This window comes from Oncorhynchus gorbuscha, unplaced genomic scaffold (assembly GCF_021184085.1).
Source record: "Oncorhynchus gorbuscha isolate QuinsamMale2020 ecotype Even-year unplaced genomic scaffold, OgorEven_v1.0 Un_scaffold_3039, whole genome shotgun sequence".
In the NCBI taxonomy this organism is placed as follows: Eukaryota; Metazoa; Chordata; class Actinopteri; order Salmoniformes; family Salmonidae; genus Oncorhynchus; species Oncorhynchus gorbuscha.
Window position 1 is genome coordinate 16868 of NW_025747396.1, and position 23133 is coordinate 40000.

Consider the following 23133-nt stretch of genomic DNA (forward strand, 5'->3'; position numbering starts at 1 on the left):
CTGGTCCTAATAGTAACTATAATTCATCTAGGTTCATTATGGGTTGTATCTCTAGTTCATCTGGTCCTAATAGTAACTATAATTCATCTAGGTTCATTATGGGTTGTATCTCTAGTTCATCTGGTCCTAATAGTAACTATAATTCATCTAGGTTCATTATGGGTTGTATCTCTAGTTCATCTGGTCCTAATAGTAACTATAATTCATCTAGGTTCATTATGGGTTGTATCTCTAGTTCATCTGGTCCTAATAGTAACTATAATTCATCTAGGTTCATTATGGGTTGTATCTCTAGTTCATCTGGTCCTAATAGTAACTATAATTCATCTAGGTTCATTATGGGTTGTATCTCTAGTTCATCTGGTCCTAATAGTAACTATAATTCATCTAGGTTCATTATGGGTTGTATCTCTAGTTCATCTGGTCCTAATAGTAACTATAATTCATCTAGGTTCATTATGGGTTGTATCTCTAGTTCATCTGGTCCTAATAGTAACTATAATTCATCTAGGTTCATTATGGGTTGTATCTCTAGTTCATCTGGTCCTAATAGTAACTATAATTCATCTAGGTTCATTATGGGTTGTATCTCTAGTTCATCTGGTCCTAATAGTAACTATAATTCATCTAGGTTCATTATGGGTTGTATCTCTAGTTCATCTGGTCCTAATAGTAACTATAATTCATCTAGGTTCATTATGGGTTGTAACTCTAGTTCATCTGGTCCTAATAGTAACTATAATTCATCTAGGTTCATTATGGGTTGTATCTCTAGTTCATCTGGTCCTAATAGTAACTGTAATTGTTGTGCTCCTAGATTTCATGTGGTGCTCCTAGATTTTATGTGGTGCTCCTAGATTTCATGTAACTGCATCTAGATTTCATGTGCTGCTCCTAGATTTCATGTGGTGCTCCTAGATTGTATGTGGTGCTCCTAAAGTTGGGAGCATCAGCACTGGTCCAATGAAAAATGTAAATTTTGAGCCTTGGATGTATTGATTCATGTTTTATGATTGATGATTATTGGTTATTGATCCCTAGGTTCAGAGTGGCATCAGTGCTGGGGTGAGGAACACTCTGTGTCAGACGGCTCTGGACATCGTTAATCAGTTCATTATGCCACACAGGCCAGCAGAGAGATCAAACAGCTGCTGAGAGGTAACCCCGACCCCTAACCCCTGAACTCTAACTAACCTCACAGGCCAGCAGAGAGATCAAACAGCTGCTGAGAGGTAACCCATCTGACCCCTAACCCCTGAACTCTAACTAACCTCACAGGCCAGCAGAGAGATTAAACAGCTGCTGAGAGGTAACCCCCGTTCATCTGCTGCTGTAATTGTTGTGCCTACCTCTAGATTTCATGTGGTGCTCCTAGATTTCATGTAGATTTCATGTGCTGTGCTAAAGTTGGGACTAACCCCTGAACTCTAACTAACCTCACAGGCCAGCAGAGATCAAACAGCTGCTGAGAGGTAACCCCGACCCCTAACCCCTGAACTCTAACTAACCTCACAGGCCAGCAGAGAGATCAAACAGCTGCTGAGAGGTAACCCCCGACCCCTAACCCCTGAACTCTAACTAACCTCACAGGCCAGCAGAGAGATCAAACAGCTGCTGAGAGGTAACCCCCGACCCCTAACCCCTGAACTCTAACTAACCTCACAGGCCAGCAGAGAGATCAAACAGCTGCTGAGAGGTAACCCCCGACCCCTAACCCCTGAACTCTAACTAACCTCACAGGCCAGCAGAGAGATTAAACAGCTCCTGAGAGGTAACCACTGACCCCTAACCCCTGAACTCTAACTAACCTCACAGGCCAGCAGAGAGATCAAACAGCTGCTGAGAGGTAACCCCTAACCCCTAACCCCTGAACTCTAACTAACCTCACAGGCCAGCAGAGAGATCAAACAGCTGCTGAGAGGTAACCCCTGACCCCTAACCCCTGAACTCTAACTAACCTCACAGGCCAGCAGAGAGATCAAACAGCTGCTGAGAGGTAACCCCTGACCCATAACCCCTGAACTCTAACTAACCTCACAGGCCAGCAGAGAGATCAAACAGCTGCTGAGAGGTAACCCCTGACCCCTGAACTCTAACTAACCATACAGGACACCAGAGAGATTAAACAGCTCCTGAGATGTAACCCCTAACCCCTGAACTCTAACCCCTGAACTCTAACTAACTATACAGGACAGAAGAGAGATTAAACAGCTCCTGAGAGGTAACCCCTGACCCCTGAACTCTAACTAACCATACAGGACAGCAGAGTGATTAAACAGCTGGGTGTGTGTGTGTTTTGACGTTGAGTTTGACTCTGTGTGTGTGTGTGTGTGTGTGTGTGTGTGTGTGTGTGTGTGTGTGTGTGTGTGTGTGTGTGTGTGTGTGTGTGTGTGTGTGTGTGTGTGTGTGTGCGTGTGTGTGTGTGTGCGTGCGTGTGCGTGCGTGCGTGTGTGTTTGTAGATGCGTCAGCTGCGATGCAGGTCAGAGCTCTGACAGAGTACTGCAACAACTACGACCTGACGAGCCTCAACATCAAGACTGGAGACATCATCACGGTACACACACACACACACACACACACACACACACACACACACACACACACACACACACACACACACACACACACACACACACACACACACACACACACACACACACACACACACACACACACACACACACACACTCAACATCAAGACTGGAGACATCATCACGGTACACACACACTCAGATGCACCTAACCAGTGGTGTGTGTGTGTGTGTGTGTTAGGTTCTGGAGCAGCATTCTGACGGCCGGTGGAAGGGTTGTATCCATGACAACCGGACAGGAAATGACCGCGTCGGCTACTTCCCCTCCAGCATGGTGGAGGTGATCAGCAAGAGGCCAGGTGACCAGCACACAGTGACCCCTGACCCCTAACAGAGAGAGAGAGAGAGACCAGCACACAGCGTGTATGTGTGTGAGCGTGCGTGTGTGTGAGGGTTAGACAGCACTCTGTGTCTCAGCTGTCTCCTAACTTATCATCCCTCCATCCCTCCGTCTTCCTTCCCTCCCCCTGCTGCCTATCTGTCTCTGTACCTGTCATTACCTCGTAGACCGTCCCTGCTGACTATCTGTCTCTGTACCTGTCATTACCTCGTAGACCGTCCCTGCTGCCTATCTGTCTCTGTACCTGTCATTACCTCGTAGACCGTCCCTGCTGCCTATCTGTCTCTGTACCTGTAATTACCTCGTAGACCGTCCCTGCTGCCTATCTGTCTCTGTACCTGTCATTACCTCGTAGACCGTCCCTGCTGCCTATCTGTCTCTGTACCTGTCATTACCTCGTAGACCGTCCCTGCTGCCTATCTGTCTCTGTACCTGTCATTACCTCGTAGACCGTCCCTGCTGCCTATCTGTCTCTGTACCTGTCATTACCTCGTAGACCGTCCCTGCTGCCTATCTGTCTCTGTACCTGTCATTACCTCGTAGACCGTCCCTGCTGCCTATCTGTCTCTGTACCTGTCATTACCTCGTAGACCGTCCCTGCTGCCTATCTGTCTCTGTACCTGTCATTACCTCGTAGACCGCCCCTGCTGCCTATCTGTCTCTGTACCTGTCATTACCTCGTAGACCGTCCCTGCTGCCTATCTGTCTCTGTACCTGTAATTACATCGTAGACCGTCCCTGCTGCCTATCTGTCTCTGTACCTGTCATTACCTCGTAGACCGTCCCTGCTGCCTATCTGTCTCTGTACCTGTCATTACCTCGTAAACCGTCCCTGCTGCCTATCTGTCTCTGTACCTGTCATTACCTCGTAGACCGTCCCTGCTGCCTATCTGTCTCTGTACCTGTAATTACCTCGTAGACCGTCCCTGCTGCCTATCTGTCTCTGTACCTGTCATTACCTCGTAGACCGTCCCTGCTGCCTATCTGTCTCTGTACGTGTAATTACCTCGTAGACCGTCCCTGCTGCCTATCTGTCTCTGTACCTGTCATTACCTCGTAGACCGTCCCTGCTGCCTACCAGTCATTACCTCGTAGACCGTCCCTGCTGACTACCTGTCTCTGTACCTGTAATTACCTCGTAGACCGTCCCTGCTGCCTATCTGTCTCTGTACCTGTCATTACCTCGTAGACCGTCCCTGCTGCCTATCTGTCTCTGTACCTGTCATTACCTCGTAGACCGTCCCTGCTGCCTATCTGTCTCTGTACCTGTAATTACCTCGTAGACCGTCCCTGCTGCCTATCTGTCTCTGTACCTGTCATTACCTCGTAGACCGTCCCTGCTGCCTATCTGTCTCTGTACCTGTCATTACCTCGTAGACCGTCCCTGCTGCCTATCTGTCTCTGTACCTGTCATTACCTCGTAGACCGTCCCTGCTGACTACCAGTCATTACCTCGTAGACCGTCCCTGCTGCCTACCAGTCATTACCTCGTAGACCGTCCCTGCTGCCTACCAGTCATTACCTCGTAGACCGTCCCTGCTGCCTACCAGTCATTACCTCGTAGACCGTCCCTGCTGCCTACCAGTCATTACCTCGTAGACCGTCCCTGCTGCCTACCAGTCATGACCTCGCTGACTGCTGCCTACCAGTCATTACCTCGTAGACCGTCCCTGCTGCCTACCAGTCATTACCTCGTAGACCGTCCCTGCTGCCTACCTGTCTATGTACCTGTCATTACCTCGTAGACCGTCCCTGCTGCCTACCTGTCTCTGTACCTGTAATTACCTCGTAGACCGTCCCTGCTGACTACCAGTCATTACCTCGTAGACCGTCCCTGCTGACTACCAGTCATTACCTCGTAGACCGTCCCTGCTGCCTACCAGTCATTACCTCGTAGACCGTCCCTGCTGCCTACCAGTCATTACCTCGTAGACCGTCCCTGCTGACTACCAGTCATTACCTCGTAGACCGTCCCTGCTGACTACCAGTCATTACCTCGTAGACCGTCCCTGCTGACTACCAGTCATTACCTCATAGACCGTCCCTGCTGACTACCAGTCATTACCTCGTAGACCGTCCCTGCTGCCTACCTGTCATTACCTCGTAGACCGTCCCTGCTGACTACCAGTCATTACCTCGTAGACCGTCCCTGCTGCCTACCAGTCATTACCTCGTAGACCGTCCCTGCTGCCTACCAGTCATTACCTCGTAGACCGTCCCTGCTGACTACCTGTCATTACCTCGTAGACCGTCCCTGCTGACTACCAGTCATTACCTCGTAGACCGTCCCTGCTGACTACCAGTCATTACCTCGTAGACCGTCCCTGCTGCCTATCTGTCATTACCTCGTAGACCGTCCCTGCTGACTACCAGTCATTACCTCGTAGACCGTCCCTCACCTCATCTCACCCTCCGTTTCAGATGTTTAATTTACATCTTTTCACATTTGTTTTATTAGGTTTTTATATTTCATTTAGTTTTTATCAACATTTGTATATTTTAACTTTGAATGATATTGTTTTATATTTTTAATTATGTATATATAATATTGTGTTATGTTAATATCTAATATAAATATTTGAGTTGACTTATTATTATAGTTTTATATATTTTAATTTATATTGAGTTTTATTTGACTGGTTGTCTGTTTTGGGTTTGTTGTTGTTTCCCCTCCCTCTTCCTGGTTTGTATTTAGGCCCCTCCCTCTCCCAGCAGAGCCACACCCTCCTTCTACGTAGGCACGTCCCCTGTCCCTCCCCCTGCCTCGTTACCACGGTGAACGGCCACCGCTCCCACATGCTCCCACTGCCTCTTCCTCCTCATCCTCCTCTCACGCAAACCACACCTCTCTTCTCCTCCTTTGGTTATCCTCCACTCCTCCTCTCTCCTCCTCCTCCTCCTCCTCCTCCTCCTCCTCCTCCTCTCTCCTCTCCTCCCCTCTCTACAAGTCTGGAGCAGCCAAGCCTGCCAGGTATCCAGCTAAAACTCTTAGCTTGTGAATAAATCATATAATCAATACTATTTTCAATATAATCAATACTATGATCAGTACATCGTATGACTATAGTATTATTGTAGTGTGTCCCCATCACTGTGGTTAGTGCTAGTAATAGTATTAGTAGCAGTATTAGTTGTAATAGTATTAGTAGCAGTATTAGTTGTAGTAGTATTAGTAGCAGTATTAGTTGTAGTAGTATTAGTAGCAGTATTAGTTGTAGTAGTATTAGTAGCAGTATTAGTTGTAGTAGTATTAGTAGCAGTATTAGTTGTAATAGTATTAGTAGCAGTATTAGTTGTAGTAGTATTAGTAGCAGTATTAGTTGTAGTAGTAGTATTTGTTGTAGTAGTATTATTTGCAGTATTATCAATAGTTGTAGTAGTATTATTTGCAGTATTATCAATAGTTGTAGTAGTATTATCATTAGTTGTAGTAGTATTATTTGCAGTATTATCAATAGTTGTAGTAGTATTATTCGCAGTATTATCAATAGTTGTAGTAGTATTATTTGCAGTATTATCAATAGTTGTAGTAGTATTATTTGCAGTATTATCAATAGTTGTAGTAGTATTATTTGCAGTATTATCAATAGTTGTAGTAGTATTATTTGCAGTATTATCAATAGTTGTAGTAGTATTATTTGCAGTATTATCAATAGTTGTAGTAGTATTATTTGCAGTATTATCAATAGTTGTAGTAGTATTATTAGTTGTAGTAGTATTATTTGCAGTATTATCAATAGTTGTAGTAGTATTATTTGCAGTATTATCAATAGTTGTAGTAGTATTATTTGCAGTATTATCAATAGTTGTAGTAGTATTATTTGCAGTATTATCAATAGTTGTAGTAGTATTATTTGCAGTATTATCAATAGTTGTAGTAGTAGTATTTGCAGTATTATCAATAGTTGTAGTAGTATTATTTGCATTTATTGTTGTAGTAATTATTTGCATTATTGTTAATAATCATAACAGTGGTCATATTGCTACCATTAGTTAGCAGCATTGTTAGTGTTGACCATTGGTACTAATACTAGTTCTACATGTAGTAGTGGTGCTTGTGGTGGTTTTAGTGTTAGTTATAGTCTAGATATTATAGATCTGTTGTTGTTGTTGTTTTTTGGTACTAATACTAGTTCTACATGTAGTAGTGGTGCTTGTGGTGGTTAGTTTAGTGTTAGTTATAGTCTAGATATTATAGATCTGTTGTTGTTGTTTTGTTGTTGTTGTGGTGCTTGTACTTTTAGTGTTAGTTATAGTCTAGATATTATAGATCTGTTGTTGTTGTTGTGCTTGTTCTACATGGTGGTTTTTTAGTGTTAGTTATAGTCTAGATATTATAGATCTGTTGTTGTTGTTGTTGTTTTGGTACTAATACTAGTTCTACATGTAGTAGTGGTGCTTGTGGTGGTTTTAGTGTTAGTTATAGTCTAGATATTATAGATCTGTTGTTGTTGTTGTTGTTGTGGTACTAATACTAGTTCTACATGTAGTAGTGGTGCTTGTGGTGGTTTTAGTGTTAGTTATAGTCTAGATATTATAGATCTGTTGTTGTTGTTGTTGTTGTTGTTTTGGTACTAATACTAGTTCTACATGTAGTAGTGGTGCTTGTGGTGGTTTTAGTGTTAGTTATAGTCTAGATATTATAGATCTGCTGTTGTTGTTGTTGTTGTTGTTGTTGTTGTACTAATACTAGTTCTACATGTAGTAGTGGTGCTTGTGGTGGTTTTAGTGTTAGTTATAGTCTAGATATTATAGATCTGTTGTTGTTGTTGTTGTTGTGGTACTAATACTAGTTCTACATGTAGTAGTGGTGCTTGTGGTGGTTTTAGTGTTAGTTATAGTCTAGATATTATAGATCTGTTGTTGTTGTTGTTGTTGTACTAATACTAGTTCTACATGTAGTAGTGGTGCTTGTGGTGGTTTTAGTGTTAGTTATAGTCTAGATATTATAGATCTGTTGTTGTTGTTGTTGTTGTTGTTGTTGTGGTACTAATACTAGTTCTACATGTAGTAGTGGTGCTTGTGGTGGTTTTAGTGTTAGTTATAGTCTAGATATTATAGATCTGTTGTTGTTGTTGTTGTTGTTGTTGTACTAATACTAGTTCTACATGTAGTAGTGGTGCTTGTGGTGGTTTTAGTGTTAGTTATAGTCTAGATATTATAGATCTGTTGTTGTTGTTGTTGTTGTTGTGGTACTAATACTAGTTCTACATGTAGTAGTGGTGCTTGTGGTGGTTTTAGTGTTAGTTATAGTCTAGATATTATAGATCTGTTGTTGTTGTTGTTGTGGTACTAATACTAGTTCTACATGTAGTAGTGGTGCTTGTGGTGGTTTTAGTGTTAGTTATAGTCTAGATATTATAGATCTGTTGTTGTTGTTGTTGTTGTTGTTGTGGTACTAATACTAGTTCTACATGTAGTAGTGGTGCTTGTGGTGGTTTTAGTGTTAGTTATAGTCTAGATATTATAGATCTGTTGTTGTTGTTGTTTTGGTACTAATACTAGTTCTACATGTAGTAGTGGTGCTTGTGGTGGTTTTAGTGTTAGTTATAGTCTAGATATTATAGATCTGTTGTTGTTGTTGTTGTTTTGTTTTGGTACTAATACTAGTTCTACATGTAGTAGTGGTGCTTGTGGTGGTTTTAGTGTTAGTTATAGTCTAGATATTATAGATCTGTTGTTGTTGTTGTTTTGGTACTAATACTAGTTCTACATGTAGTAGTGGTGCTTGTGGTGGTTTTAGTGTTAGTTATAGTCTAGATATTATAGATCTGTTGTTGTTGTTGTTGTTTTGGTACTAATACTAGTTCTACATGTAGTAGTGGTGCTTGTGGTGGTTTTAGTGTTAGTTATAGTCTAGATATTATAGATCTGTTGTTGTTGTTGTTAATACTAGTTCTACATGTAGTAGTGTACTAATATTATAGATCTGTTGTTGTTGTTGTTTTGGTAGTTCTACATGTAGTAGTGGTGCTTGTGGTGGTTTTAGTGTTAGTTATAGTCTAGATATTATAGATCTGTTGTTGTTGTTGTTGTTGTTGTTGTACTAATACTAGTTCTACATGTAGTAGTGGTGCTTGTGGTGGTTTTAGTGTTAGTTATAGTCTAGATATTATAGATCTGTTGTTGTTGTTGTTGTTGTTGGTACTAATACTAGTTCTACATGTAGTAGTGGTGCTTGTGGTGGTTTTAGTGTTAGTTATAGTCTAGATATTATAGATCTGTTGTTGTTGTTGTTGTGGTACTAATACTAGTTCTACATGTAGTAGTGGTGCTTGTGGTGTTTTTAGTGTTAGTTATAGTCTAGATATTATAGATCTGTTGTTGTTGTTGTTGTTGTTGTGGTACTAATACTAGTTCTACATGGAGTAGTGGTGCTTGTGGTGGTTTTAGTGTTAGTTATAGTCTAGATATTATAGATCTGTTGTTGTTGTTGTTGTGGTACTAATACTAGTTCTACATGTAGTAGTGGTGCTTGTGGTGGTTTTAGTGTTAGTTATAGTCTAGATATTATAGATCTGTTGTTGTTGTTGTTGTTGTTGTGGTACTAATACTAGTTCTACATGTAGTAGTGGTGCTTGTGGTGGTTTTAGTGTTAGTTATAGTCTAGATATTATAGATAATACTAGTTCTACATGTAGTGCATGGCCTGTATTATAGATCTGTTGTTGTTGTTGTTTTGGTACTAATACTAGTTCTACATGTAGTAGTGGTGCTTGTGGTGGTTTTAGTGTTAGTTATAGTCTCTGTTGTTGTTGTTGTTGTTTTGGTACTAATACTAGTTCTACATGTAGTAGTTGCTTGTGGTGGTTTTAAGGAGATATTATAGATCTGTTGTTGTGTTTTGTGTGTAGATGGGGTAAGGTGGGGTTGTATGGTGGTGTACTAATACTAGTTCTAATGGTGGGGGTGCTTGTGGTGGTTTTAGTGTTAGTTATAGTCTAGATATTATAGATCTGTTGTTGTGGTTGTTGTTGTTGTGGTTTTAGGTAATACTAGTTCTACATGTAGTAGTGGTGTGTAGATTGTGGTGGTTTTAGGTGGTTAGTTATAGTCTGATATTATAGATCTGTTGTTGTTGTTGTTGTTGTTGTTGTACTAATACTAGTTCTACATGTAGTAGTGGTGCTTGTGGTGGTTTTAGTGTTAGTTATGGGGTTGATATTATAGATGTTGTTGGGTTGTAATAGTGGTGCTTGTTTTAGTTATAGTATATTATAGGTGTTGTGTACTAGTTCTACATGGTAGTGGTGCTTTGGTGGTTTTAGTTTTAGTTATAGTCTAGATATTATAGATTAGGTATGCATGGCCTGTGCTGCTCACGCACGTATCTCCACTCCGTCTCTGTCTGCCAATCTATCTTGTCCTATTTCTATGTATCACTACGTAGAAATAATTTAAGGACTTTGTGTGGTTTTGTGTGTAGATGGGGTAAGGTGGGGTTGTATGGTGGTGTGTAGATGGGGTAAGGTGGGGTTGTATGGTGGTGTGTAGGTGGGGTAAGGTGGGTTGGTATGGTGGTGTGTAGATGGGGTAAGGTGGTGGGTAGATGGGGTGGTATGGTGGTGTGTAGATGGGGTTGTATGGTGGTGTGTAGGTGGGGTTGTATGGTGGTGTGTAGATGGGGTTGTATGGTGATGTGTAGATGGGGTAAGGTGGGTTTGTATGGTGGTGTGGAGGTGGGGTTGTATGGTGATGTGTAGATGGGGTAAGGTGGAGTTGTATGGTGGTGTGGAGGTGGGGTTGTATGGTGGTGTGTAGATGGGGTTGTATGGTGGTGTGTAGGTGGGGTAAGGTGGGGTTGTATGGTGGTGTGTAGATGGGGTAAGGTGGGGTTGCATGGTGGTGTGTAGATGGGGTAAGGTGGGGTTGTATGGTGGTGTGTAGGTGGGGTAAGGTGAGGTTGTATGGTGGTGTGTAGATGGGGTAAGGTGGGGTTGTATGGTGGTGTGTAGATGGGGTAAGGTGGGGTTGTATGGTGGTGTGTAGATGGGGTAAGGTGGGGTTGTATGGTGGTGTGTAGATGGGGTTGTATGGTGGTGTGTAGATGGGGTAAGGTGGGGTTGTATGGTGGTGTGTAGATGGGGTTGTATGGTGGTGTGTAGATGGGGTAAGGTGGGGTTGTATGGTGGTGTGTAGATGGGGTAAGGTGGGGTTGTATGGTGGTGTGTAGATGGGCTGAGGTGGGGTGGTATGGTGGGGTTGTATGGTGGTGTGTAGGTGGGTTGGTATGGTGGTGTGTAGATGGGGTTGTATGGTGGTGTGGAGGTGGGGTTGTATGGTGGTGTGGAGGTGGGGTTGTATGGTGGTGTGTAGATGGGGTAAGGTGGGGTTGTATGGTGGTGTGTAGATGGGGTAAGGTGGGGTTGTATGGTGGTGTGTAGATGGGGTAAGGTGGGGTTGTATGGTGGTGTGTAGATGGGGTAAGGTGGGGTTGTATGGTGGTGTGTAGATGGGGTAAGATGGGGTTGTATGGTGGTGTGTAGATGGGGTAAGGTGGGGTTGTATGGTGGTGTGTAGATGGGGTAATGTGGGGGTGTATGGTGGTGTGTAGGTGGGGTTGTATGGTGGTGTGTAGATGGGGTTGTATGGTGGTGTGTAGGTGGGGTAAGGTGGGGTTGTATGGTGGTGTGTAGATGGGGTAAGGTGGGTTGGTATGGTGGTGTATAGATGGGGTAAGGTGGGGCTGCATGGTGGTGTATAGATGGGGTAAGGTGGGGTTGCATGGTGGTGTGTAGATGGGGTAAGGTGGGGTTGCATGGTGGTGTATAGATGGGGTAAGGTGGGGATGTATGGACTTGTGTGTAGATGGGGTAAGGTGGGGTTGTATGGTGGTGTATAGATGGGGTAAGGTGGAGTGGAATGGTGGTGTGTAGATGGGGTTGTATGGTGGTGTGTAGATGGGGTAAGGTGGGGTTGTATGGTGGTGTGTAGATGGGGTATGGTGGGGTTGTATGGTGGTGTGTAGATGGGTTATGGTGGGGTGGAGATGGGGTAAGGTGGGGTTGTATGGTGGGGTGGAGATGGGGTAAGGTGGGGTGGTATGGTGGGGTTGTATGGTGGTGTGTAGATGGGGTAAGGTGGTGTGTAGATGGGGTAAGGTGGGGTTGTATGGTGGTGTGTAGATGGGGTAAGGTGGGGTTGTATGGTGGTGTGTAGATGGGGTTGTATGGTTGTGTGTAGGTGAGGTTGTATGGTGGTGTGTAGATGGGATAAGGTGGGTTTGTATGGTGGTGTGGAAATGGGGTAAGGTGGGGTTGTATGGTGGTGTGTAGATGGGGTAAGGTGGGGTTGTATGGTGGTGTGTAGATGGGGTTGTATGGTGGTGTGTAGGTGGGGTAAGGTGAGGTTGTATGGTGGTGTGTAGATGGGGTAAGGTGGGGTTGTATGGTGGTGTGTAGATGGGGTAAGGTGGGGTTGTATGGTGGTGTGTAGGTGGGGTTGTATGGTGGTGTGTAGATGGGGTAAGGTGGGGTTGTATGGTGGTGTGTAGATGGGGTAAGGTGGGATTGTATGGTGGTGTGTAGATGGGGTAAGGTGGTATGTAGATGGGGTAAGGTGGGGTTGTATGGTGATGTGTAGATGGGTAAGGTGGGGTTGTATGGTGGTGTGTAGATGAGGTTGTATGGTGGTGTGTAGATGGGGTAAGGTGGGGTTGTATGGTGGTGTGTAGATGGGGTAAGGTGGTGTGTAGATGGTGTGTAGATGGGGTTGTATGGTGGTGTGTAGATGGGGTGTATGGTGGTGTGTAATAAGGGGTAATAAGGGGTAGTGTGTCAGCAGGGTAATAAGGGGTAATAAGGGGTAGTGTGTCAGCAGGGTAATAAGGGGTAGTGTGTCAGCAGGGTAATAAGGGGTAGTGTATCAGCAGGGTAATAAGGGGTAGTGTATCAGCAGGGTAATAAGGGGTAGTGTCAGCAGGGTAATAAGGGGTAGTGTGTCAGCAGGGTAATAAGGGGTAGTGTGTCAGCAGGGTAATAAGGGGTAGTGTGTCAGCAGGGTAATAAGGGGTAATAAGGGGTAGTGTGTCAGCAGGGTAATAAGGGGTAGTGTGTCAGCAGGGTAATAAGGGGTAGTGTGTCAGCAGGGTAATAAGGGGTAGTGTGTCAGCAGGGTAATAAGGGGCAATAAGGGGTAGTGTGTCAGCAGGGTAATAAGGGGTAGTGTATCAGCAGGGTAATAGGGGGTAATAAGGGGTAGTGTGTCAGCAGGGTAATAAGGGGTAGTGTATCAGCAGGGTAATAAGGGGTAGTGTGTCAGCAGGGTAATAAGGGGTAGTGTATCAGCGGGGTAATAAGGGGTAGTGTATCAGCAGGGTAATAAGGGGTAGTGTATCAGCAGGGTAATAAGGGGTAGTGTGTCAGCAGGGTAATAAGGGGTAATAAGGGGTAGTGTATCAGCAGGGTAATAAGGGGTAGTGTGTCAGCAGGGTAATAGGGGGTAGTGTGTCAGCAGGGTAATACGGGGTAGTGTGTCAGCAGGGTAATAAGGGGTAATAAGGGGTAGTGTGTCAGCAGGGTAATAAGGGGTAGTGTGTCAGCAGGGTAATAAGGGGTAATAAGGGGTAATAAGTCAGCAGGGTAATAAGGGGTAGTGTATCAGCAGGGTAATAAGGGGTAATAAGGGGTAATATGGGGTAGTGTGTCAGCAGGGTAACAAGGGGTAGTGTGTCAGCAGGGTAATAAGGGGTAGTGTGTCAGCAGGGTAATAAGGGGTAATAAGTCAGCAGGGTAATAAGGGGTAGTGTGTCAGCAGGGTAATAAGGGGTAGTGTGTCAGTAGGGTAATAAGGGGTAGTGTGTCAGTAGGGTAATAAGGGGTAATAAGTCAGCAGGGTAATAAGGGGTAATAAGTCAGCAGGGTAATAAGGGGTAGTGTGTCAGCAGGGTAATAAGGGGTAGTGTGTCAGCAGGGTAATAAGGGGTAATAAGGGGTAGTGTGTCAGCAGGGTAATAAGGGGTAGTGTGTCAGCAGGGTAATAAGGGGTAGTGTGTCAGCAGGGTAATAAGGGGTAGTGTGTCAGCAGGGTAATAAGGGGTAGTGTCAGCAGGGTAATAAGGGGTAGTGTCAGCAGGGTAATAAGGGGTAGTGTGTCAGCAGGGTAATAAGGGGTAATGTGTCAGCAGGGTAATAAGGGGTAGTGTGTCAGCAGGTTAAAGTGGTGATGAAGGGGTTGATCGCAGTGTCTTTGTTTGTTTGTGTGTGTGTTTGTGTGTGTCCATGTGTTTTTGTGTGTGTGTGGGTGTGTCAGGTTCTCGGGGCTCTGAGTCCAGTCCCCACGGCTCTCCCACACTTGGCCAGCAGGGCGGCTCCAGCGAGGATGTCTGGGTTCTCCGGAAGCCCCTCGCAGGTACGAGGGTGTGTTGTTGTGTTTGTGTATTGGTAGGTGTATTGTGCAGTTGTGTGTGTTATTAATTAATATGGTTCATTAATATAGTTAATTAATATAGTTAATATCGTTAATTAATATAGTTAAATAATATAGTTAGTTAATATAGTTAATATAGTTAATTAATATAGTTAATTAATATAATTAATTAATATAGTGTCTTAATATAGTTCATTAATATAGTTAATTAATATAGTTAGTTAATATAGTTAATTAATATAGTTCATTAATATAGTTAAATAATATAGTTAATTAATATAGTTAGTTCATATAGTTCATTAATATAGTTAAATAATATAGTTAGTTAATATAGTTAGTTAATATAGTTAATTAATATAGTTAATTAATATAGTTAATTAATATAGTTAATTAATATAGTTAAATAATATAGTTAGTTAATATAGTTAATTAATATAGTTCATTAATATAGTTAATTAATATAGTTAAATAATATAGTTAAATAATATAGTTAATTAATACAGTTAATTAATATAGTTCATTAATATAGTTAAATAATATAGTTAGTTAATATAGTTAATTAATATAGTTCATTAATATAGTTCATTAATATAGTTAATTAATATAGTTAAATAATATAGTTAGTTAATATAGTTAATTAATATAGTTAGTTAATATAGTTAATTAATATAGTTAGTTAATATAGTTACTTAATATAGTTAATATAGTAAATTAATATATTTAATTAATATAGTGAATTAATATAGTTAATATTGTCAATTACTATTGTTAATTAATATAGGTAATTAATATAGTTCATTAATATAGTTCTTTAATATAGTTAATATAGTCAATTAATATAGTGCATTTATATAGTTCATTAATATAGTTCATTAATATAGTTCATTAATATAGATCATTAATATAGTTCATTAATATAGTTAATTTATATAGTTCATTAATATAGTTCATTGATATAGTTCATTAATATAGTTAATATAGATCATTAATATAGTTCATTAATATAGTTAATATAGTTCATTAATATAGTTCATTAATATAGTTAATATAGTCAATTAATATAGTGCATTTATATAGTTCATTAATATAGTTCATTAATATAGTTCATTAATATAGTCAATTAATATAGTGCATTTATATAGTTCATTAATATAGTTCATTAATATAGTTCATTAATATAGTTCATTAATATAGTTAATTTATATAGTTCATTAATATAGTTCATTGATATAGTTCATTAATATAGTTAATATAGATCATTAATATAGTTCATTAATATAGTTAATATAGTTCATTAATATAGTTAATTAATATAGTTAATATAGTTCATTAATATAGTTCATTAATATAGCTAATATAGTTCACTAATATAGTTCACTAATATAGTTCATTAATATAGTTAGGGGTTGTGTGTAGTTAGGGGTATAGTTCATTAATATAGTTCATTAATATAGTTCATTAATATAGTTAATATAGTTCATTAATATAGTTCACTAATATAGTTCATTAATATAGTTAATATAGTTCATTAATATAGTTCACTAATATAGTTCATTAATATAGTTAACATAGTTCATTAATATAGTTCACTAATATAGTTCATTAATATAGTTCACTAATATAGTTCATTAATATAGTTAATATAGTTCATTAATATAGTTCATTAATATAGTTCATTAATATAGTTAACATAGTTCATTAATATAGTTCACTAATATAGTTCATTAATATAGTTTGGGGTAGTGTGTAGTTAGGGGTATAGTTCATTAATATAGTTCATTAATATAGTTCATTAATATAGTTAACATAGTTCATTAATATAGTTCATTAATATAGTTCATTAATATAGTTAGGGTTAGTGTGTAGTTAGGGGTATAGTTCATTAATATAGTTACTATAGTTCATTGATATAGTTCATTTATAAATATAAGTCAATATTTGAACATGTGTATAATGGAATATGGTGCCATCAGAAAGTATTCAAACCCCCTGGACTTATTGAATATGGTGCCATCAGAAAGTATTCAAACCCCCTGGACTTATTGAATATGGTGCCATCAGAAAGTATTCAAACCCCCTGGACTTATTGAATATGGTGCCATCAGAAAGTATTCAAACCCCTGGACTTATTGAATATGGTGCCATCAGAAAGTATTCAAACCCCTGGACTTATTGAATATGGTGCCATCAGAAAGTATTCAAACCCCTGGACTTATTGAATATGGTGCCATCAGAAAGTATTCAAACCCCTGGACTTATTGAATATGGTGCCATCAGAAAGTATTCAAACCCCTGGACTTATTGAATATGGTGCCATCAGAAAGTATTCAAACCCCTGGACTTATTGAATATGGTGCCATCAGAAAGTATTCAAACCCCCTGGACTTATTGAATATGGTGCCATCAGAAAGTATTCAAACCCCCTGGACTTATTGAATATGGTGCCATCAGAAAGTATTCAAACCCCCTGGACTTATTGAATATGGTGCCATCAGAAAGTATTCAAACCCCCTGGACTTATTGAATATGGTGCCATCAGAAAGTATTCAAACCCCCTGGACTTATTGAATATGGTGCCATCAGAAAGTATTCAAACCCCCTGGACTTATTGAATATGGTGCCATCAGAAAGTATTCAAACCCCCTGGACTTATTGAATATGGTGCCATCAGAAAGTATTCAAACCCCCTGGACTTATTGAATATGGTGCCATCAGAAAGTATTCAAACCCCCTGGACTTATTGAATATGGTGCCATCAGAAAGTATTCAAACCCCCTGGACTTATTGAATATGGTGCCATCAGAAAGTATTCAAACCCCCTGGACTTATTGAATATGGTGCCATCAGAAAGTATTCAAACCCCCTGGACTTATTCCACATATTTGTTGTTCCAGCCTGAATTCAGATTAAATATGTCTCTGGGTAAGACCCTGAATATGTGTTTTCTCACCCATCTACCCCATAATTACAACATACAATACAGAAATATCTCATTTACAAATGTGTTCACACAATACTGTGAGTCTTTCTGGGTAAGACCCTGAGTCAATACTGTGAGTCTTTCTGGGTAAGACCCTGAGTCAATACTGTGATTCTTTCTGGGTAAGACCCTGAGTCAATACTGTGAGTCTTTCTGGGTAAGACCCTGAGTCAATACTGTGAGTTTTTCTGGGTAAGACCCTGAGTCAATACAGTGAGTCTTTCTGGGTAAGACCCTGAGTCAATACTGTGAGTCTTTCTGGGTAAGACCCTGAGTCAATACTGTGAGTCTTTCTGGGTAAGACCCTGAGTCAATACTGTGAGTCGTTCTGGGTAAGACCCTGAGTCAATACTGTGAGTCTTTCTGGGTAAGACCCTGAGTCAATACTGTGAGTCTTTCTGGGTAAGACCCTGAGTCAATACTGTGAGTCTTTCTGGGTAAGACCCTGAGTCAATACTGGTTAGAATCACCTTTGACAGCGATTACAGCTGTGAGTCTCTCTGGGTAAATCTCTAAGAGCTTTGCACACCTGCATTGTACAACATCTGCCCATAAACTCTGTCAAGTTGGTTGTTGATCATTGCTAGACAACCCATTTTCAAGTCTTGCCATAGATTTTCAAGCAGATTTAAGTCAAAACCTGCAACTCAGGAACATTCACTGTCTTCTTGGTAAGCAACTCCAGTGTAGATTTGGCCTTGTGTTTTAGGCTGTTGTCCTGCTGAAAGGTGAATTCCTCTCCCTTTGTCTGGTGGAAATCAGTCTTAACCATGTGTTCAAAACGAATGGAGGACCAAGGCACTCTTCATATAATTAATTAAAACGCCTTTATTTATTTGTTACCTTGATTTAACTAGGCAAGTCGGTTAAGAACACATTTTTATTCACAATGACGGCCTACCAGAGGACAGTGGGTTAAATGCCTTGATCAGGGGTAGAATGACAGATTTTTACCTCGTCAGCTCGGGGATTCAATCTTGCAACCTTATGGTAACTGGCCCAATGCTCTAACCACTAGGTTACTGGCCCAATGCTCTAACCGCTATGCTACCTGCCTATTTATATGGCATGGTCAATGGAAACCAAGTTTTATAATAATAATATATGCCATTTAGCAGACGCTTTTATCCAAAGCGACTTACAGTCATGTGTGCATACATTCTACGTATGGGTGGTCCCGGGGATCGAACCCACTACCCTGGCGTTACAAGCGCCATGCTCTACCAACTGAGCTACAGAAGGACCACGAGGACCACAAGTTTTAAAACTCTGACGCGTTTCGGATACCTGTGCTTAGTTCCATTACGTTTCTTTTTCATCCTGAAAAACTCAACAGTCCTTAAAGATAACAAGCATACCCATAACATGATGCAGCCACCACATATGCTTGAAAATATGGAGAGTGAAACTCAGTAATGCGTTGTATTATCAGGTTCGAAGGTAAGACCCAGATGCAGACTGTGTCGGAGTAACAATGTTTATTACAGCAACAGGGCAGGCAAACGACAGGTCAAGGCAGGCAGGGGTCGATAACCAGAGTAGTGGGGGAAAGTTACGGGATGGCAAGTAGGCTCAGGGTCAGGTCAGGGGCAAGCAGAGTGGTCAGGCAGGCGGGCTCAGAGACAGGACAGGCAAGTGTCAAAACCAGGAGGACGAGAAAAAGTTAGACTGGGGGGGAAGCAGGAGCTGAGACAAAAACGCTGGTTGAGTTGACAAACAAGACGAACTGGGAACGGACAAACAGAGAACACATGTATGAATACCCAGGGGATAATGGGAAAGATGGGCGACACCTGGAGGTGGGTGGAGACAATCACAAGGACAGGTGAAACAGATCAGCATGTAACTTGTTTTTGCTCCAAACACTGTATTCAGGACAAAACGTGAATTTCCTTGCCACATTTTTTTTCAGTATTACTTTAGTGCTTCCTGTTTAAACAGGATGCATATGTTGGAATTTTTATTTTATTTTGTACAGGCTTCCGTCTTTTTACTCTGTCAATCAGGTTAGTATTGTGGAGTAACTACAATGTTGTTGACCCATCCTCAGTTTTCTATCACGGTAACTGTTTTAAAGTCACCATTGGCCTCATGATGAAATCCCTGAGCGGTTTCCTTCCCCTCCGGCAACTGAGTTAGGAAGGACGCCTGTATCTTTATAGTGACTGGGTGTATTGATACACCATCCAAAATGTAAGTAATACCATGCTCAAAGGGATATTCAATGTCTGCTTTTTTGGGGTGTCGGGGGGGGGGGCTTTACCTGGCTCATTGCGCTCTAGCGACTCCTTGTGGCGGGCCAGGTGCTTGCAGGCTGACTCCAGTCGTCAATTGAACGGTGTTTCCTCCGACATATTGGTGCAGCTGGCTTCTGTGTTAAGTGGGCGGGTGTTAAGAAGCGAGGTTTGGCGGGTCATGTTTCAGAGGACGCATGACTCGACCTTCGCTTCTCCAGAGCCTGCGATGAGTGATGAGAAAATATCACAATTGGGAGGAAAAGGGGGTAAAAAAAAGATATACAAAAATGATGTAATCCATTTAAAATTTAAGCTGAAACAAAACAAAATGTGGAGGAAGTCAAGGGGTGTGATACTTTCTGAAGGCACTGTATTTCTGTGCCTGTGTGCATAATAGATGACATTGATCATAGCATTATTACTATCAGAAATAAGAGAGGTCCTAGAATAGAACCCTGAGGAACACCACATTCTATCTATATATTCCTAGAATAGAACCCTGAGGAAAACCACATTCTATCTATTCCTAGAATATAACCCTGAGGAACACCACATTCTATCTATCTATTCCTAGAATAGAACCATGAGGAACACCACATTCTATCTATTCCTAGACTAGAACCCTGAGGAACACCACATTCTATCTATTCCTAGAATAGAACCCCTGAGGAACACCACATTCTATCTATTCCTAGAATATAACCCTGAGGAACACCACATTCTATCTATCTATTCCTAGAATAGAACCCTGAGGAACACCACATTCTATCTATTCCTATAATAGAACCCCTGAGGAATAACACATTCGATCTATTCCTATAATAGAACCCCTGAGGAACAACACATTATATCTAAACCTGCGTGTGTGTGTGTGCGTGGATGCGTGCGTGTGTGTATGTACATTTGTGGATGTGTGTAGGTGGTGACCGTAGCAGCAGTGTGGGTAGTCTGGGTAGCGTTCGTTCCCTCGGCAGCGTCCAGAGTTCTGGAAATACACAACACGCCCTGAATACGCCTCCTCCGCCTGCCACAGCACACGCTACTAACACGCCAGCTAGCAGCCTGAACACACATGGCCTCAACGCTCCCGGGCTCCACGCGCAGTCGGAGGGAGTCAAGGTGGGTGTCCATCTTCCTCTGATTGACAGAGGAACTAAGCCTGTCTCTGGTGTGTGTTTCAGGCTTGTGTGTGTGTGTGTGTGTGTGTGTGTGTGTGTGTGTGTGTGTGTGTGTGTGTGTGTGTGTGTGTGTGTGTGTGTGTGTGTGTGTGTGTGTGTGTGTGTGTGTGTGTGTGTGTGTGTGTGTGTGTGTGTGTGTGTGTGTGTGTGTGTGTGTGTGTGTGTGTTTGTGTGTGTGTGTGTGTGTTGTGTGTTTGTGTGTGTGTGTGTGTCTCAGGAGTGTGTGTGTGTTTCAGGTGTGTGTTTGTGCTAACTTGTTCTTCAATTCTGATTCACAGATTGACTAAAGCTCTTGTGCATGTGTGTGTTTATGTTTAGCTCCTAGCCACAGTGATGTCCCAGTCAATAAAGGCAAAGGAGCATCTGTTGGAGCAGTCCAAGTCTGTGGAGCAGGCAGCAGGTACCCAGAATAATATTACTGTAATATTAATAACAACTATAATAATAGTAACAGGACCAGTCCAGGTCTGTGGAGCAGGCAGCAGGTCTGTGGAGCATGCAGCAGGTACCCAGAATAATATTACTGTAATATTAATAACAACTATAATAATAGTAACAGGACCAGTCCAGGTCTGTGGAGCAGGCAGCAGGTACCCAGAATAATATTACTGTAATATTAATAACAACTATAATAATAGTAACAGGACCAGTCCAATGTGGAGCAGGCAGCAGGTACCCAGAATAATATTACTGTAATATTAATAACAACTATAATAATAGTAACAGGACCAGTCCAGGTCTGTGGAGCAGTCAGCAGGTACCCAGAATAATATTACTGTAATATTAATAACAACTATAATAATAGTAACAGGACCAGTCCAAGTCTGTGGAGCAGGCAGCAGGTACCCAGAATAATATTACTGTAATATTAATAACAACTATAATAATAGTAACAGGACCAGTCCAGGTCTGTGGAGCAGGCAGCAGGTACCCAGAATAATATTACTGTAATATTAATAACAACTATAATAATAGTAACAGGACCAGTCCAAGTCTGTGGAGCAGGCAGCAGGTCTGTGGAGCAGGCAGCAGGTACCCAGAATAATATTACTGTAATATTAATAACAACTATAATAATAGTAACAGGACCAGTCCAGGTCTGTGGAGCAGGCAGCAGGTACCCAGAATAATATTACTGTAATATTAATAACAACTATAATAATAGTAACAGGACCAGTCCAGGTCTGTGGAGCAGGCAGCAGGTACCCAGAATAATATTACTGTAATATTAATAACAACTATAATAATAGTAACAGGACCAGTCCAGGTCTGTGGAGCAGGGAGCAGGTACCCAGAATAATATTACTGTAATATTAATAACAACTATAATAATAGTAACAGGACCAGTCCAGGTCTGTGGAGCAGGCAGCAGGTACCCAGAATAATATTACTGTAATATTAATAACAACTATAATAATAGTAACAGGACCAGTCCAGGTCTGTGGAGCAGGGAGCAGGTACCCAGAATAATATTACTGTAATATTAATAACAACTATAATAATAGTAACAGGACCAGTCCAGGTCTGTGGAGCAGGGAGCAGGTACCCAGAATAATATTACTGTAATATTAATAACAACTATAATAATAGTAACAGGACCAGTCCAGGTCTGTGGAGCAGGCAGCAGGTACCCAGAATAATATTACTGTAATATTAATAACAACTATAATAATAGTAACAGGACCTGTCCAGGTCTGTGGAGCAGGCAGCAGGTACCCAGAATAATATTACCGTAATATTAATAACAACTATAATAATAGTAACAGGACCAGTCCAGGTCTGTGGAGCAGGCAGCAGGTACCCAGAATAATATTACTGTAATATGAATAACAACTATAATAATAGTAACAGGACCAGTCCACGTCTGTGGAGCAGGGAGCAGGTACCCAGAATAATATTACTGTAATATGAATAACAACTATAATAATAGTAACAGGACCAGTCCACGTCTGTGGAGCAGGGAGCAGGTACCCAGAATAATATTACTGTAATATTAATAACAACTATAATAATAGTAACAGGACCAGTCCAGGTCTGTGGAGCAGGCAGCAGGTAACCAGAATAATATTACTGTAATATTAATAACAACTATAATAATAGTAGCAGGACCAGTCCAGGTCTGTGGAGCAGGCAGCAGGTACCCAGAATAATATTACTGTAATATTAATAACAACTATAATAATAGTAACAGGACCAGTCCAGGTCTGTGGAGCAGGCAGCAGGTACCCAGAATAATATTACTGTAATATTAATAACAACTATAATAATAGTAACAGGACCAGTCCAGGTCTGTGGAGCAGGCAGCAGGTACCCAGAATAATATTACTGTAATATTAATAACAACTATAATAATAGTAACAGGACCTGTCCAGGTCTGTGGAGCAGGCAGCAGGTCTGTGGGGCAGGCAGCAGGTACCCAGAATAATATTACTGTAATAT

The 23133-nt window shown here is 41.3% G+C and overlaps 1 protein-coding gene across 1 annotated transcript in view; it reads left to right on the plus strand.

The window, feature by feature from the left end:
• Window positions 1-2045: 2045 nt before the first annotated feature.
• Window positions 2046-23133, plus strand: part of LOC124027250 (caskin-1-like) — a 33601-nt gene continuing 12513 nt past the window's right edge. The window contains exons 1-6 of the mRNA XM_046339712.1: window positions 2046-2071; window positions 2461-2555; window positions 2774-2891; window positions 14183-14281; window positions 20436-20635; window positions 21013-21094. Coding sequence (XP_046195668.1) covers window positions 2475-2555; window positions 2774-2891; window positions 14183-14281; window positions 20436-20635; window positions 21013-21094 — 580 coding nt within the window. The 5' untranslated portion in view covers window positions 2046-2071; window positions 2461-2474. The remainder of the gene's footprint in view (window positions 2072-2460; window positions 2556-2773; window positions 2892-14182; window positions 14282-20435; window positions 20636-21012; window positions 21095-23133) is intronic.